The following is a 19,346-nucleotide window of genomic DNA, read 5'->3' on the forward strand; positions in this document are numbered from 1 at the left end:
ATTGAACCATGGACAAAAAGTTGATTTTTGCAAAATATCCTCTCTGTTCCCTCAAACAAGCAAAATAATAGATTAATTTCTATCTTCAATAAGATAATTGAGTTCTTTTAAATTAAAAACAATATTATTATTCTTGAGTCTGGTATCTTATTTATAAAAAAAAATTATTCTTTGAATAAATATTCAACAACTAGGGTTTAATTTAAATTTTCATCTTTATGCAAGAACAACTTTCTTTCTCTTAAATAAAATAAGAAAATCAGTGTAAAATAAACATTTCTTTATATTCTTTTACTGACATCAAAATCATTTTCAAAACCATAATTTATTTATACTATGATTGATAGATATTATCTTAACAAAAATACTTATAAATTTATTTCTATTCTAATTTATAAAAAGAATTATAAATTTATAAGTCATTTTGTTCACCTGAAAACTTTAAAAAAATATTTTCTATTCTTTTTCAGTTTAAAAATGTCACCTGATCTGAGTTATACCAACCACTAATTCTGCTTCAGACCTGACCAATACCTACCCTAATACTCTACCTGTTGAGTAATCTATAAAATTCAATTTTAAAACTTGGCACCTTGGGTTTAGAAATAAAAAGTATGGTATGTTTTTAGTTTTCAAAACTACTTTGCTTTGTGTTAGGATTGTAAATAAGCTTTAATAGAAACTTTGTAGCTTTAGTGGAACAATCATGCAAAGTTAATGGTTTAAGGCCATTCAGAGAAGGGATAAGTCAATTGGAGTAGAAATTAAGTAAAGTGATATTTGTAATAAAAAAATCAAGCAAAATAAATGGATACAGTAAACTCCACAGTAAAACATTGCTAGAATGGAAAATGTCAAACAAACTAAGAACTTTATAGGCTGCTAAAGGTAAAATGAATGGCTGATTGACATGTCATGATTGTAACCTGCATTCAAGTAGGCTTAAAAATGATAAAATGTTATTGACTAGGGCACAAAATAACCTATTTCTGTAGCCATGTGCTCCCTGTGTTAAGTTGGATCTTTGCTATTTCAAGGCTTTTTAATGTAGCTTTAACCAGTTGTGTGCACAGGGTTTTTCCGGGGGCTGACACCCCCCCCCTTATTATTTCTGAAGCCCACTTTAAAAATATAATATCACATCTCTTATAGTTTCCGAGATAAGACAAATTTCTTTGATAGATTTTGTAAATAACAAAAAATAAACAAAGGTTTTTGTCTGCTAAATATTAGTTTTTAAATTAGTTTTTAAATTTGACAAAAAATCGGATTTGGTGGATTATCTAGATATATTATGGCTATTACATTGAGTACTTTTACTAATACCTATCAGAAAACTACCTTTTGATTGCACAGACTTTAGTGAACAGTGGAGGTAGCAAAAAATATAATATAATATAGACAACAAGAATGTGTTATTTTAGAGTTAGGGGGGTGGATATACCCCCAAGGTATCCAGGGAGGGGTGGAGGGGCGTTTATACTTCCCTGTTTTGCACGCCTCTGGATATAACAATATGCGAACAAAATATTTCAGTGGCCTTTAAAGTTAACAATTTTTCAGCAACATTTTACCGTGAACTGAATTGGATTCATATGACAAAAAGTATCTCCTTTTGACTTTCCCCTTTATCCCTAAATGTAAGGGGAATGATAAAGTTAAAGTAAATTTGTACATTTAAGACAATTTAATGAAAACTGAACAAAAAGCATGCATATCATACACAGACTAATAAAATGATATTTAATGCGAATAACTCTGCATTTAAAATTTATTTACATTCAGTTATTATTATAGGTTAATTATAACCTTATAATTAAGATATATGATTTATTCAAAAATATACTTTTAATACTTTTTAGATTGGTGATTTTTTAAGGTATCCTAATTAGAAATTTTGCTGGGAAACTCTTACAATCAAAATACAATCTTTGCTTGACTGAAAGCTTTGAAATTACGAAAACTTTATGAAAACTTTAATTACCAGAAATCAAATCTTCAGCAGACAAAAATATTTTAAAGTAAATGATTTGACTAGTGGAATAAAAATAGATATTGAGATCATTAGAATTTGGAGAGAAAGATTGAAATAGAAAGAGAAAGTTAGATACATTGAGAGAGAGAGAGAGAGTGAGAGAGAAAGAGAGAAAGAGGGGGAGGGAGAGAGAGAGAGAGAGAGAGAGTGAGAGAGAAAGAGAGAGAGAGAGAGAGAGAGAGAGTGAGAGAGAAAGGGGGGGGGGGAGAGAGAGAGAGAGATGCCTTGAAAATGAAAGGGAAAGAGATAGATAATAAGATATATAATAAATAGATATATATAGAGAGAGAGAAGGGAGAAAGAGAGATAAATACCTAGAAAATGAAGAGGAAAGAGGTAGGAAGAGATAAAGAGAGAGAGAAAAAGAGAGAGAGAGAGAGAGAGAGAGAGAGAGAGAGAGAGAGAGAGAGAGAGAGAGAGAGAGAGAGAGAGAGAGAGAGAAAGAGAGAGATAAATACCTATAGAATGAGAGGGAAAGAGATAGATGATATAAGTTTGATATGTTGACACAATTTATCCCCCCACTTCAATTTAAACTTTATGCCTTGCTCTATTATACTAAAATCACTTTGGTTACCAAGAAATGCCTGGGATCTAAAGGGATAAGACAATGGCCAATAAATTGATGTACATCCCCAATGATGATACACCAAATTCCCCCTCAGTAGATTAAAGTTAAAAATTAGTGGTTGAAACTCAAGTTAATGATCCAACCAAAAAAATTCACTAAAGTCCCCATAGTTGTTATGCCACAGATAGGAAAACATTATTATAAAACTTTGGGGACTAGTGTAATAAACAGCCCATTGTTCCCATCCCTCTATCCCTGAAGAAATTTACTTAAGATTATTTTAGAAACAAGGACCATTATCTTCATAAGTTACACAACTAGCTAAAAACATTTTGATTAAATTAGAGCAGAAAAATAGCTGGACGTATACAAGGACGTCCAAGCTTTTTTAAGGGGGAGGTGGAGGGGGTAAAAAATCTGTAAAAATGGATAATTCTCTTTTTGTCGGAAATTTTATCCCAGGGGAATTAATTTCCTAAATTTAGTTTATTTTTGGGGGGATGGGTAAAAACCCGTATTTTTGGTATAAAATGTACAAAAATTATCCGATTTTAACAACTAAGGGCATTAGACCTTTTTTGTTTGGGGTTTAGAGGATTTGGGGGTCCAAGTTTGGGGAAAAATTATTTTTTGGATAGAGGATCATGCCAACATCCATAAGTAGCGAAGCACAACATCTATTATAAAAAAGACAAACGGACAAAGTGAGCAGTAGATAATCTGTTATCATAACAAAGAAAAGGAAGAGAGAGAATATGCAAACACTAAAAATCACAAAACCTTTAAAAAGTCTTTTCATGTCTTTAAAAGTTATAAAAAGAAAAGCAGCCATACTTCCATAGATTTTTTTTATCTAATTATGGTGCATATTGAAGGGAAGTTGTAGTTGTGTAACTTTTGCAGGAGAAGATAATACATGTTGTATATAGTAAAAGCGGCTAAAAATAAGTAGTCCGACCGCTACGGATGTTTTATACTAAATTATGCTTTATATTAATGAGAATATTGACAAGAAATTTCAGCCTTCTATCTTTTGTAGGAGCCGAGAAAATCATGTTTTCCCCAATTTGTCTCTAACAGACGGACTGACGGACGGATAAACGGACGAACATTTCGAATTTTAGAGTAGCTTCGCTACTAAAAAAGAAAACAAATTTTGTATATTTAATTAATAAATTTAAAAACTAATCTGTGTTTTTATTTTATGATAGTTGTAATTTAAATAGAAATCAAAAAGCTTTACTGTCGATAAGCAGGAATTTTAAACAAAGACCGATAAATTGATGTTTATTTCCAATGATGATACACAAAATTTTCCCCTCAGTAAATTAAAATTGATGGCTTTGACGTTTGAACACTCAACTTTCTAAACCAAACAATCAAAACTCACTGAAGTCCCCAAGGTTAAGCCAAAGAATAAGGAAACGATTTCAAAAACTTTGGGGACTAACCAACAGCCCATAGTCCCACCTATATCTGGTCAATAAGTAACTTTTAGGGCTCACTATTCTAATTATTCAAATAAAACTAAAAGTACTATTTAAAAAAAAAAACTAAAAAATATATGCATACACACAAGCTAAAATTGTCATCTGTCAATTTCATGGGAAATACAAAACAAGGATGCATTTTATCATGCAAGGGTGGCCAAATGTCAAAATTTTTGCCACCTTGTCTCATGCTTGGTGTTTATACATTACAGCCAAGATTAAAATCAAACTATATTCTATACTTTCATTTAAGATTGATATATATTTTCAAAGATTATAAAATAATTTTTTATAACATTTTTTGTGCATAAAACTTTGACTGTATTGTAAAAACACATGTTAGATATGTATACTAAACTAAAAGTGTTAGATTATTGTAAAACTACAAGGTTTATAAACTACAAGTTCACATAGTTTGCAAGATTTGTGAAGCAATTTATTATAAAGTTTTCACCAAGGTGCCAAGACAATAAATTGAATTTCATATCACCAGAGTAAGATAAAGTAGGATTATACAAACCTAGAAAATCCCAAGAGAGCAACTGAGAGTTCAGTTTGCAAGCAAATTGCAAGGATTGTTTACTAAAATCTTATTTTCGCAGCATAATTTGTCCCAATAAACAAAAAGTACTTATTTGGTAAAAATTCTCCAACTTATTCCTATTAAATTTCTAATTTCTCTAAAAAAATATTTACCATTTCAAAAGATATTTGCTTTTTTTTCAACTCTTAGTAAACAATCCTTTACAAAATGTGTTTGTAGCTGCCCTTTTAAAGGATATCATAATTCACTGGCTGGATCTAGTTTTGCTGTCTTTTTATTCTATGTTTGACGGCGGGAAAAAGGGGAAGATTTGGCGGGAAAAAATGACATGGATGCCAAATTTTGAGAGAAAAATCCCCTAAATTATAAGATACAGCTTGTGTAAGTAACCAACCAGAACTGAATTATGGCAAATTGGCTGATAGCATTGTTGTGGCTAATCAGACTCTGTCAACATGACCTCAATTTATTGTCCTGACCTCTTGTCACCCAGAGGTCGGAATTATGACCTCCGGGAAGAGCGAGAGTCCGGGTATGACGAAATGCTGGGGTTCTGCACTTATTTTAACCAATGAATTGCGCATTTGAGGAAGTAATGGTTTTCAGACGACCCAAAGAATCAATAAATTCCTAAATGAGACCCAAAATTTTTGAAAAATTTACATTCGAGTAATATCTTACAATTTACAGTGGCCATTGATTTATTTTCATAAATTTACAAAAAACATTTTTAATATTTTGTTCAAAAGCTTTTGTGTTGAAAGCTAAATATTGAAAAATGTGCCTTTTTTGCTAAGCTTTGTGATATTGACTGTTATACACAATCAAAATTTTTAAAGATCAATTTACATTATTTTTATAAATAAATCTTCAAATTCTTTAAAAAAAATTATTATTACATTAAGTAGTAACTAATAGATTAAATATTAAATAATTTAACATTTTATCTAAAATTTTTATGTCTCTTCGAACTAATCAATGTAAAATAAATGATATAGATATGCTCCAAGCCATTTTTAGTTCAATTTTTGTAACACAAACAGAAAAAAATTTTGTGTTATAAATCATTAAAAAATTTATAAAGTTACATTTTTAAAATCCTAATCTATTACATAAAGATTTAGAAAGTATTTAACAAAAGTGTGAGCATGGAGTATAATTATATTGTGTAAAACAGTCAATTTTGGCCAAAGCTCCCAAAACTGGTGAGAATAGGTGCAAGTAAATTTGAAATTTGTCCTAATATGTGTCTTAATAAAGCCATATGTAATTAGATATCAATTTGACAAATTAAAGACAAGTAGCTGATGCCTTATTTGGTTACTTGTGTTTAATTTTAAATTGATAATGAAATATTATTAAATTACTTTTATTTCTATCTCTAAGCATACGATTTCAAAACCCTTGCTTAGAGCTAGGAATAAAAACAATTAATAAATATTTTTAAAATAATTGCTGAAGCAGTAATGTCAACCAATATAGCAACCATACTTCCCTCCGTCATTCAAAGCAACCCCAAAGGGTTAGATGGGTTCTTTTCTTATTGATATTTTGTAAGCAACTTAATTTTGTGTGTAATTATTTTCAATTGCTGATAGTAAGCTTTGCATAATTTGTACTGAAATAGCTGGCCAGTTTTACAAATTAAAATAGAATGACAAAATAGATATAGAAAACTGAAAAATTGTTTGAGTAATATTTTTTCATTAAATTTTAAGACTTATATCTTAAATTGTCACTCTATCTTTAAAAAAAGTGCTGCCCTATTAAATAAAATTCTTTTAGGTTTGCTGTTCTAAGATTAAATAGAAAATAAATAATTTCTTACACTTAATTTCTTACAGTTAAGACCTATTTGTTATAAAGAATTAATATTTTCATTTGATTAGCACAGCAAACCTAGAAATCTTTAAACTCAATGAAAATAAATATTCATATGGAACTTAATAAGCTTTTGGTTTGTAATAAATAAACTTTTCAAAGGCGAATTTGGTTAATTTAAAATATTTGTTTCCTATTTTTATATTTTAAAATTACAATAAAGCAATTTTGGTAGAATTAACCATAGGAAATTTTATAAATCAATCAATCAACTAATTCTTTTTGTAATTTATCTGTTTATTTTCTTTCTTTAAGACTTTTTAATTATATATTTAAAAGCATATTTCCTATCATTATTTCAACCATTTCTGTTCATGCTAAGCACATAAATGTGTTCAAAACAAAGCATGACCTTATTTGTCCTTCATAATTATTAGCATTTTGCTAATATTTCTTTTAAAATCATAGAAGCTAAATCCTATTTATTATCTATATAGATTTTAAATTTCAAAAAATCTAGCTTAGTTAACATTTTCTTTCTAAATTTCATTAAATTCAAATCAAAAGTAGTTTCCCCTTGTAAGACGATTAATTTCTAAATACATTTGATTTCTAAGTCAGCTATTTTACATTTACTGGGATAGAGGGTTCACATTCAAAACTTTTAATTGTGTAGGTAGGAGGAGGAGGAATTAAATATGGAATTGTATTTTAATACTGAAATCTAGATAAATAGTCTTGTTATGAAATAAATTGAAAGATCTATAAAAAGCACATGAAATTGCCATGCACTTTAGAATTGTCCTTTTACAACCTTCAAGAAACTTAAAATTTCCAAGACATGCCCAAAAAAGCAAATAGTGTTAAGAAAATTACAACTACTTTTGTAAGATTGCAGCAAAGCACAGTAATGATTGGAAATTAATAAGTGAGGTGAATGGATAAAGGAAGGGGTCAAGGTGATTGAATTTTATAAAAGATGAATTACCCAGATAATAATTTTATGGTCTATGGTAAATCTTAATATTATTTTGGAATTTTACACTTGCATGCCACACCGTCTAGTATATTCTACAGAGAATACTTGCTACATACAGACCACACCTTGATCATTGATTAATTAACAATATACTTCATCAACAGTGACACAAAACACACACAAGACCTAAGCTTGTTGTAGGCAAATATATGATGATTTTTTAAGGAAAAATGTCTGGAATAGTTTGTGTTATCTTACAACATATATGAAAAATCTATCACATAACTTTTTCCTTTAGCAAATTTAAATTTTTTAAAAATAATTCATAAATTGTACAAATTATTTTACACTTTTTTTACTGGAGTTTAGACATATTAAAAATTCCTTTCATTTCTTTAATAAATTCCTACATCATATATTTCACCTTATTGAGCACAAACAAGCTATCTAGTAATCCAAAGTCATTAAAGCTAGAAAGCATTTTATAAAAAAATTAGTTGATTGATTGATTGAATCATGTCATAAAAGCTGCATTTCATATATTTTTCTTTTTTAAAGTTTGGAGCCACCATAAAATTATGAAAGAAATTTGACCAGAAACTCAATTATTAATTTGCCAAAACTAATCGTAACATTCTGATGGAAAAATTAGTTTTTTTTCCACACAATGTAGAAAAAGAGAATATTAAAAAAATTTACCACTTTTTTTCTCTCGGCTGGGGGAGGTGTTTTCTGTAGCTAAGAGTTTACTCACTTTTCATATGGGTGTGTGTGTGTGTATGTGTGTTTGAATGTGAAAAAATGTAAAGCATTGTATATTTTTCATTTTATTCAAAACTTTATAAAATAAAATAGCAGGGGATTGATCAAATAAAATTGTTACACTTCATAACTTTCTTTTTACAGAGTATATTGGTATAATTTTATAAAAATTTCTTCCATTCATACACACACACACAGAGATACACTATGCATTTTTGTATGCATATAGCTGATGTATATTAATGTATCTTAACATTTTTCAATATAAAAATAAATGTAAAATATATAAAAATTGATGACTTGAAAAAATCACCTAAATGGCCTGGCAGATAAGGACAACTTTGAACATGGTTAAAGTTTTGTGATTGCATCTCCTCTTGGTCAGTTTCGCGGTGATAAAAATAGTTGAAGTTGCTGACAATGACGGGCACGGGCAGGGCAATTGTCAGAACCCCAGTAATGGCACACAGGGACCCCACAATTTTGCCCCAGACCCCAACAGGCCTGAGTAAAAGAAAAAACGAGATTTTTAGTAACGTCTTTTTTTCTTTAAATTGTGTCATTTTTTGTGTTACCCCAGACCCTATTGGGCCTGGGATAAACTATGAGATATGTTATCTCATACAAAAAATATTAAACATAAAATAAAACATCATTAAGGTTAGTTTAGTAAAGTAATGAGACTAATATAGTTAGTTGTTAGAGTAAGGTTAAGATGCAGGGGTTAGAGATGTAAAAAAAACATTTATAATTATGCTTTTAAGACATAACATAGATAATGTAATTATAAGAAGAAAAAAGTCATCCAAATTTTCCTAAAAAGAGGTAGAATTGTATAATTAAAGCCTATCTCAAAGCTCAATATTTGTTAATTATTAGTAAGTTTCAACTAAAGTCTAAGTTAGTTTTAAATTTCCCAAAACTTAGTATTAAATGGGAATTATTAAAAGCAGATAAAAATTGCTAAAAAATTTGATGATAAAAATCTCATAAGCATTATAGCATCATATTGTCTTATTAACAAATGTAGGGTAAAATAAAACACCAAGAGTTTTTAAAAAATAGCCATATAAATTATTTACATAAAACATAAATATTTCCTATAATAAAAAAAATATATTTTGGGGCATTATCTCTATTTCCTAAGTTTTTTTTTGTCATGCTTCATTAGTTTTTCTAAATAAATGTTAGTTAATTATATTATTTAGTAAGACCTAAACCTACAATTGGATTATATGTGTAAATATTTTGTAAATTCATTAATAATTTTGTTTTTTGTTACTTTTCATGCCTAATTTAAAAAAAAATCTAAATAGTAATATTGTTATTTTTTGATTAATAATATTTTGTCATGCACTTTCCTAAATATAAAATATAAACATCTAAATCTTTTCCAGTGTGGCTTTCAAACCGATTAAAATCCTTTAGATTAGAACTAATTCTCAGCCATACCGAAAAATCATGTATAGCATCGTACTACAGACAATTTTCCACGAATAATAAAATAAAAATCTTAAAAAGGTTTGTTATCCCGGGCCCCTAAAACTGACTTTAATTTTATCATTGTTCATTTTTATATCCGCGGAAAGCTGTCTGTAATATGTTGCGATAAAGTACTATTCTGTATGATAATCATAATCTAATTTCTCAAGAAAAAAAACTTTGTTGAAAAAATGAGAGAAATCTGGAAAAAAATGCGCCAGAACTTTTGACGTGGCATTCATCATTTGCTTGGAATAAGATTTTATGCATTTCTAAAATTTAAATGAAACAGCTGTTTGCACAAACTGGATAAATATTCAGTAAAAAAAAATTGAAGAATAGAACAGTTAAACGATTTTTGTAAATAAAGATTAAGTTTCATAGGTAATTTTTCATTAAATTCAGGGATCTAAAGGGATAAGACAATGTCCGATAAATTGATGTACTTTTCGATGAAGATAGACAAAATTACCCTTTCTATAGATTATAATTAGTGGTTGAAACTTTTGGACTTTCAACTAAATGAACCCACCAATCAAAATTCTATCAAAGTCCCCAAGGTTGTTGTATAAAAAACTTTATCATAAGACTTTGGGGACTAGTGTAATAAACAGCCCAATGTTCCCTCCCGCCCTGATTAAATTACTTTAATCTACAAAAAATCTAAAACTATAATATTACACCAATAATTTTTAAAAGAAAATTTATCTATTTTCTGATTTTGTGCTAAACTTAATCTGTCAGGAATTAAATGATTAAAGTTTTTAGCATTGCATAATTAATCATCAAATGATAAAGGATACCAAATAATTTGCTACAATTCCTTCTGCTATATAATTAATAATTTTCCCTAAAATCTTATATGTATTTTTACTAATGTATATAAATCCCTTGTCAAACCAGTTAAAATTGGCAAAAATGTGCATTTGTAAATCTCTGATAAGACATTCTTCAAATAACACTAATAAGTATTTAAACAATAATTCAAAAAGAAGCAGCCTATAGAGCCTATAAAAAATAACGTTATACAATACAATTGACCAATGATAGGCCATTTACATTGTAATTGACCAATCATTGGTCATTTGTATTGTATGACGTCATATCTTTTATAGGCACTATAAGCTACTTTATTCATAAAAAAATTAGTAACCAAGAATCCTTTTTTATGACCAATTTTGACTAAATTGAAAAGGTAATCATAAATATACTAATTATGGGGGGTTAGGTGTGCGATTACTTACGTCATATCTCCGTAGCCGACGGTGGTCATGGTTACAACTGCCCACCAGAAACCATCCGGTATAGACTTGAACTGAGACTTTGGGGACCCCGCCTCCGCAAAATATACTGTACTGGAAAACAGCACGACACCTGCCAGGTAAAACTTGTGTTATTTTTTCTTTCTTTTTATATTTCTATCTGTCTATCTAAGCTTCTATTCATCTATCTATTATGAAATTTACTAGTAGTTAGAACTTGAGTAAAAACAGGGAGAAGGGACCAGGATTCTGACAAACAATAATTAGTGAAACTTTCTCTACAATCCACTTCCTTCTTTTGGCCTTTTCTAACTTATTTCCCCTTAGTTTAGTCTTCTCCATATATATCTATCTATCCATCTAGATGTCTATCCATCAATTTAACTATATATAAAGTACCCTATGAATATGTAAGACATATCTATCTACATACTTATTCTATTTGAGGCAATTTAAGTATGTTTCTAAACTTCTAAATGAATTTCAATCCATTCATCTACCCATACGTCTACCTAACTCTCAATCCATTCATCTTCCTATCTATCTATCCATCCATCTATCCATACGTCTACCTATCTCTCTATCCATTCATCGATCTACCTATCTATCTATCCATCCATCTATCTACCTATCTATCTATCAGAGAACAAACCTATGAATAGAAAGAACATGAGAAGTCCAAGTTCTCTCATGGAAGCTTTTAGTGTTCGTGCAAGAATCTGAAGTCCTTTTGAATGCCTGAAAAGAATATTGTCCAAAGTAGGTTTCATCGAACATGATTTATCTATACAGCTACCCTATATATATGCATAACTCTATCGGCTGCGCCCGTAGAGGTCTCTAGTGGCACTTTGAATGTTTTTTTTTATTTAAAATATCTAATAAGAGAAATAATTGGTTTATGTTTCGTTCAAGTCTCTTTTTTCTGGGAGGGGTATTTTTTTCTGGGGGCGATTTCTCTTGGGAGGGTGGTGGTACCCTCCCCCAAAATAGTTATAAACCCTTCCGAAACCTATGAGAAGCTACCCTGTTAAGGAGAACCCGATCGGTTCAGCGGTTAGTGAGATCCTTCGGTACAAACACACAGACAAATAGACATCCTGTTACTTTAATATAAGGATATGTATAACAAAAAAGGCTGCGCCCCTCTAGTGGCGTCTTTATGCACTTGAGTTGGAAGGGGGGGGGGGGGAGAAAAATACCCCCCTCCCATTTTTAATTTTAGTTTTAAAAACAGAAGTAAAATCAAATTGGGAGCGTAATTTTCTACGGGCAATTTCCCTTAAGAGGGTGGTATACCCCTAAATAGTTATAAAAGAAGCTACATTATAACGAAGAATCATATCGGTTCAGCGGTTAGCAATATCCTTCGGTACAGATATACACACAGACAAACAATCATTACTTTTATATATAGATGGATTATCTTTATAGTCAGAAAATAACCATCTATCTATTTTTCTATCTTTTTTCTGCATTTAAAATAAAAATTTTGGTATTTAATTTTATACTTTATTAAATCAAATTATTTATTCCTGTTTCTAAGCCTTTTTTCTCAACTAGATATTGCAATTTTGTCTATACTTTTATTCTTCTCTATACAAACTTTTGCCTGTCTGTCTATCTATTTTATTAAATATGAACCAACCTGGAAAGTTTGAAAATTCTAAATACCCTAACTAGACGAATAACTCGTAATATAGCTAAAAAGAAAAAAATCCATTAAAATTTTTAGTAACTTTAGTAGAATTAAGGCAGATACTTAAATTTTTGTTACATATTTACAGAAAAAGCTGTAACTTTTTTTAATTTGGAAAATTAAATAAAACATATATATTTTTTACATCTATCCGAGGATATAAAACCATGAAAAACTATAGAATCGCATAGTATAATAAAACAAGGATGACAACATCCATAAAAGCGAAGCTCTGAAATGGAAGGACAAACGGACATTAAGACTTGTATAATGTCAGAACTGAATAATCAGAATGCGAATGTATAAGAGTTAAAGCAAAATTGTAAGTAAATTTGTTGAAAAACTGCTTGATACAGGATAATGATTATGGACATACTTACATTTTTAGGACTTGATTATAGAGTTGCTTCGCTTTTAATATTGTACTTTGTTGTCCTAGGAATCAGTATACCAAAAATCAGACCAATCAGATAATTAGGTCACATACAAATTTGTTGTTAAAAATGTATAAAAATTAACATGTTTAAAATGGACGTACGGACATTCTGGTAATGATTATAGAGTTGCTACGCTGTCTAACTCGTACCTAACTATTACAGGAATCACCATGCAAAATTTGAAATCGATAGGACAATTATAACATGCCTAAATTAACAAAAAAAGCTATTTAAAAAAGTAAAAAAATCAACATGTTTAGAATGGACGTACGGACATTTTGGTATTGATTATAGAGTTGCTACGCTTTCTAAATCGTACTTAACTATTACAGGAATCACCATGCAAAATTTTAAATCGATAGGACAATTATAACATGCCTAAATTAACGAAAAAAGCTATTTAAAAAAGTTAAAAAATCAACATGTTTAAAATGGACGTACGGACATTTTGGTAATGATTATAGAGTTGCTACGCTTTCTAAATCGTACCTAACTACTAAAGGAATCACCATGCAAAATTTGAAATCGATAGGACAATTCTAACATGTCTAAATTAACGAAAAAAGCTATCCGTTACGGACGGACGGACGGACGGACGGACGGACCGACCCTAATTATAGAAAAGCTTCGCTTTTAAAAAGGGGTTAACCATCTGATTTTTCTTATTTTTTTTTTGATCGAAAAACTCTTATACACACAGTTTTGATTTTAATGGATTTTATTTTCCTAAAGACATGGCTTGATTTTGATTATTTTGATGTGGCATCACAGCTGGCTTAGGTGCTATCACTTCCTCCTTAATAAAGATAGAAAATTAGATATCTAGACATCTAGCTATCTTCATATGGCCACACAGCTGGCTTAGGGGCTATCATTTCCTCCTTAATATAGATAGAAATTAGGTATCTAGACATCTAGCTATCTTCAAGTGGCTCCATAACTATACTTAACTATATACCTATATAGCTGTACGTATCTATCTAGTTCTCTACCGATCTATCTATGTATCTTTCTTTCTAACTAGGTATCTACCTATCTATATTGGTATCTACCTATCTATCTATCTAGGTATCTATCTATCTATATAACCTTTTCAGCCACAATGGTTGCAAGCGTAATGAAGTAAGAATTAATGGCTACCAGAATTTAATTATCTATCTAAATATCTACCTATCTACCTATGTATCACTATCTTCCTATCTATCTATCTATCTAGGTATCTATCTTACCTTTTCAGCCACAATGGTTGCAAGCGTAATGAAGTAAGGAATAATGGCTACCAGATCAATCATGTTCATGATGTCCTTGCTGAATAGTTCAACCAAAATCACAATTCAGAATTCAAGGACATCCTTTTTATTTCCGGGGGGAGGGGGTCACCCCTGTACCCCCACTTGGACGTCCCTGATTCAGATATTTTACAGCTTATGCAAATAAAATTATGGTAGAATTATGCAATACCTCAGAGAGAGAGAGAGAGGAGACAAAGTGCTGTTTATTACACTAGTCCCCAAGGTTTTATAATAACGTTTTCTTATTCGTAAGATTTGGGGACATCTAAATGAATTTTGATTGGTTGCTTTATTAAGTTGAGTGTCCTAACGTTTCAGCCCCTAATTGTAATCTATAGAAAGGGTAATTTTGTGTATTAACATTAGAGATGTACATAAATTTACTGGCAATACCTACAGTTCTAGTAATTATGTTTTTGTCTAGAATATAAGAATTAGAAGCGGTTATCCTTTTAGTAAAGTTCTTATTAAGCCTTTGCCCCCTTCCAAAAAAAAGCGATTCAAAAAAAGGCAAAGTCTTTACTATTTAGGAAAAGAACCCCCCCCCCAAAAAAAAAAAATCTATCTAACAATAATCAGCCTTCTCGAGAAAGAATTAATTAATGATATGTTATCATAAAAGACCATATTGTAATATTTTTTTGGACAATGGAAATAAATGGAATCACAAATCATAACCAGCAAATGAAGCTTTTATTGCCCATAAAAAATGATGCCATACTTGCCTATCATTGGTCAATTAAAATGTATACTTGCCTGTCATTGGTTATTTAGTGTGTGTATTGGCCTATCATTGGTCATTTGTACTTTTTTTAAAGGCACTCTAAAGAGCTATTTCTAGAGTAGAATATCGAATAAGATTTGATATTTTGGTTGAACTTTCCTAAACTCCATTTTACTCGGACACGCTAGGAATCGAACCAATAGCTCAAAAGTAAACCAAATTATACATAAAGTCTCCACAACAAAAAAGGGGTCCGTAACATCAGGAACCTGAAAAGTATATTTTTAGTATTTTAAAAATTATTAGAGGTCTCTAAGGACTTCCGTTATATTTTCCAATATGCCTTTCTTTTTAGGGAAGCTTACATATTATAAGGATGGACACGCGGAAAAAATGAACTATTATTTAGCAGTGTCATGAAAAAAATATATTTGATCAGCCTAAGACACGTAAACACTCATAAGACAAATCTAAATCAAACTTGGTGAAAATATGTAGAATGTGAACTATTTAAATCCCCAAAAATTTCAGTCGTCTATCTCGAATAGGAACCGAGAAAATCACGGTTTCCCCTAAACGTTACAGAGGGATTGACGGACCTACAGACGGACGGGCGGATATTTCAAATTACAGAGTAGCTTCGCTAATAAAATATTATCTTATCTATGTACTGAAAAGTAAACTTCGTACAATGTATATGTACACAGTAAATATATTCTAATTTAAGAAAATTTATTACAAACAGTGCTGAAACTTAGGGAGAGAGATAGGTATTCTAATAAACAATTAAAAGAGGATGACAACATCCATAAAAGCGAAGCTCTGAAACGGTAGGACAAACGAACATTAACACTTAGAGTAGAGTGTAAATCTGAATAATCAAAATATAAATTTGTATTTAAATATAAACAAAATTGTACTTAAATATGTTGCAAAACTACTTAAATACGATAATAGCTTTTTGTTACGGACATACGGACCGACCCTAAATTGAAGCCTAATTTAGTACCAGTTCTAAGTAAGACAACCCTATCGGATCAGCTTTTATTTTGCCTTTTAAGACTTATTATTATTAATGCTTTACTTAGGTCTAGATTACAAAAATGGCTAAAAAATATTAGGATTTAAAAGTCAAACACATTTTTATAATATAATTTTTCTTAGTATTTTATTAATTTCTTATGAGCAGTGGCGTGCACAGCGATTTGCCATGGGGATGTAAGAAAAGGGAAGGCAGGACGTCCCAATTTAAATTTTAGGAAGGGTGTTGACATTCCCCTTCCGTAAGCCACTGCCTTTAACAACACATTAAATTGCAAGACCTTATATAATATATATGATTTGCTCATTTTAAGTGTCAAAGCTCTTTTATAATATGGCTTTAAAACCGATTAAATCCGCTGGAACAGAACAGGTTCTTGGCCATACTGAAAAATCATGTATAGCAACTTATTACAGATATTTTTCTACTTCTACTGAAAAATAATAAAAATTAATGCCAGATTTGTTATCCCTGGCTAACGGTCCGTCGGGGCTAACAAATATGGTTTTAATCTAATAATTCCTAATTTTAATACCCGTGGAAAGCTGTTCGTAACACGATGCGATAAATAACCAATAAAGTCGAAGACAAAGAAAGTCCCTCAATGACGTCATAAAAATGAGGGATTAGGAGAGGAGGAGTGGAAAAGAAAATCCCTAAAAAAGAGATGGATAATTCATTCCTCGTTTGCTGATTTTTTAAGGGACTTTCTTCGTCTTCAATTATGTCACGCGCCTTACAAAGTAAACTTACCTCATCCTCAACGATTTTTGTGCCACCCGCTGTAGTATTGAACACTTTGTAGTGCTTAAATTCAGGTAAGGTCTCCAAACAGAATATCACGATACTGAAATAATGGATGTACAATATATTATGACAGGAGAAAAATTATCGTCAATTTAGGCTACAATTTTCCCTCGCTTTTATTTGTCGGGCCGTTTATTCAGTAGGAGGGGAGGGGATGGGAGAAGAGAGAGGGATGGGGGAGATCGTTATCTTAGCCCGCTAACTTTATTATAGATAGGATATGAAAATCTGGTGTAAGATCCAAGCAATAATATATCCATTACTTAAATATAAAAGGAAAGGCATTACGGATTGTTAGCATAACCGACCGACCAATTAAATTTTTTCCTCAATACCTTTCATTTTAATTTATCTGTTTATTTTTCTTTCTATTGTCTACTTTGTCTGTTTGTGTATCTGTCTATTTGTCTATTGTGCCTATCTTTTTGTCTATTTTGTCTATTTGTGTATCTGTCTATTTGTCTATTGTGCCTATCTTTTTGTCTATTTTGTCTATTTGTGTATTTGTCTTTATGTCTATTGTCTACTTTGTCTGTTTGTGTATCTGTCTATTTGTCTTTATGTCTATTGTGCCTATCTTTTTGTTTATTTTGTCTATTTGTCTATTTGTCTATTTGTCTAAATGTCTATTGTCTACTTTGTCTGTTTGTGTGTCTTTCTTTTTGTCTATTTTGTATATTTGTCTATCTATCTATTTGGCATTCTGTGTGACTATCTACCTGTCTATAATACGAATAACAATCTTTTAGATAGATATAATTATCTTTTTATAAATGTATACCTATATTTTAGGTATAGCCATATCAATGTGCAGATATTTATTAATCTAACCACCCATCTATCTTATAAGGACACAGACAACAAAATATATAAAAAAAAACTAAAAGTAATTTCTTCCCCTCCAAAACAGAAAGTAATTCCATCCTTGGAAAACATTTAGATATTATTTTATTATTTTCTCTTTTCACAATTTTGTATTTATTATTTAACAAATACATTCTTATTCTCATGATGATATAAACAAACAAAGCAACAAAAATTTTTAGTTAGAAGATTTCAAGCAAAGAATAAAAAAGGGGGGGGGGGAGGGTAGTTTTCAGGACATGTTAGGTTTAGTTATATAGGGTATTGGATAGCACCACTGTGTTATGGCACCTCAGGTATAGGCTCCGTTGGATGGTAGTCCCTATAGCAGGGGTCAGTCATAGGGAAACAAGGATCACAACATCCATAAAAGCGAAACTCTGAAACGATATGACAGACGAACATTAACTTTTGTTGAGTGTCAGAACTGAATATACAAAATATGAAAATAAAAGGTTTGACAAAATTATACGTAAATTTGTTGCAAAACTTCTTAAATACAGAATTCTGTTTAAGGACATACTGACATTTTTAATACTTGATTATAGAGATGCTTCGCTCATAATATTTTACCTTATTGTAATAGGAATCAGTAATCAAAAAATCAGATCGATCGGATGATTTTATCACATAAAAAATTGTTAATAAAAAAGTACAAAAATCAACATGTTTAAAATGGACGTACGGACATTATGGTCACGATTATAGAGTTGCTACGCTTTCTAAGTCGTACCTAACTACTACAGGAATCACCATGCAAAGTTTGAAATCGATAGGACAATTTTAACATGCCTAAATAAACGAATAAAAGCTAACTATCTCGGACGGACGTACGGACGGACGGACGGACCGACCCTTATTTATAGAAAAGCTTCGCTTTTAAAAATATGGATAGGGGGGGGGGAGTTCCTAATTGGAGCTTACTCATTATTAACCCTTTACAGTCGGGCCCCTAGCCGCACCTTAATCGGTTGGGGGGGGGGGGGGGGGGGGCGTTCAACGCCCCCCCTTATTATCTCAGTTCCTATTAGAGCTAGAGGGCTAAATTTTTTTGTGCAAGTCCCTTGTTTGATAATGAATTTCCGACCTTTTATAAGTCTAAGTCAATTTTCGCTTCCTTCACCCTTTTATTTAACAACCTTTGTTTTTAGGTCTTTTTTTACCTAAAAATTTCAAACGGCTGTAATTTTCTTATTTTTGAAGCTAGAAGAAAAATTTTTTTCCAGAAAATGTTTAACTTTATGTAAATTTCACATTTGAAATATCAAAATATAAATTTCAGCGGCCGCAGCTGTACTTGGCAGCTGCCAGCCGCCGCAGTCGGCGGTCGGCGGGAAAACGGCGGCGGATCTTCATGAAATTTTAATACGTTATGTAGACATGTCAGAAAAGCTTAAGTTTAAAATTTGAAGCCTCTAAGTCAAAAATTGCGGCCACAGGAGCCTTTTAAAGATTTCTGGAGACCTGGAGGATCAGGACCTGCAGGATCATACCTGGAACCTGAAAGTGACTTGAACACCTGTATTTCATATTAG

General features: G+C 30.8%; 1 protein-coding gene across 6 annotated transcripts in view; it reads right to left on the minus strand.

Annotated features, from left to right (window-relative positions):
• The window catches only part of Sh (Potassium voltage-gated channel protein Shaker), a 543,641-nt gene that overhangs the window by 10,709 nt on the left and 513,586 nt on the right, over positions 1 to 19,346 (minus strand). For 5 of the 6 annotated variants that reach the window (XM_080179535.1, XM_080179532.1, XM_080179536.1 and 2 more), the window contains 8 exons: positions 16,894 to 16,987; positions 15,258 to 15,367; positions 14,312 to 14,390; positions 13,809 to 13,878; positions 12,595 to 12,649; positions 11,599 to 11,684; positions 10,929 to 11,058; positions 8,516 to 8,706 (listed from right to left, as the gene is read on the minus strand). In XM_080179535.1, the coding sequence (XP_080035661.1) occupies positions 8,516 to 8,706; positions 10,929 to 11,058; positions 11,599 to 11,684; positions 12,595 to 12,649; positions 13,809 to 13,878; positions 14,312 to 14,390; positions 15,258 to 15,367; positions 16,894 to 16,987 (815 nt within the window). Of the gene's footprint in view, positions 1 to 8,515; positions 8,707 to 10,928; positions 11,059 to 11,598; positions 11,685 to 12,594; positions 12,650 to 13,808; positions 13,879 to 14,311; positions 14,391 to 15,253; positions 15,368 to 16,893; positions 16,988 to 19,346 lie in introns of all 6 variants that reach the window. The other variant, XM_080179531.1, reaches the window with a different exon arrangement.

This window comes from Acartia tonsa, chromosome 12, assembly GCF_053477335.1.
Source record: "Acartia tonsa isolate MP-2025a chromosome 12, ASM5347733v1, whole genome shotgun sequence".
Classification (NCBI taxonomy): domain Eukaryota; kingdom Metazoa; phylum Arthropoda; class Copepoda; order Calanoida; family Acartiidae; genus Acartia; species Acartia tonsa.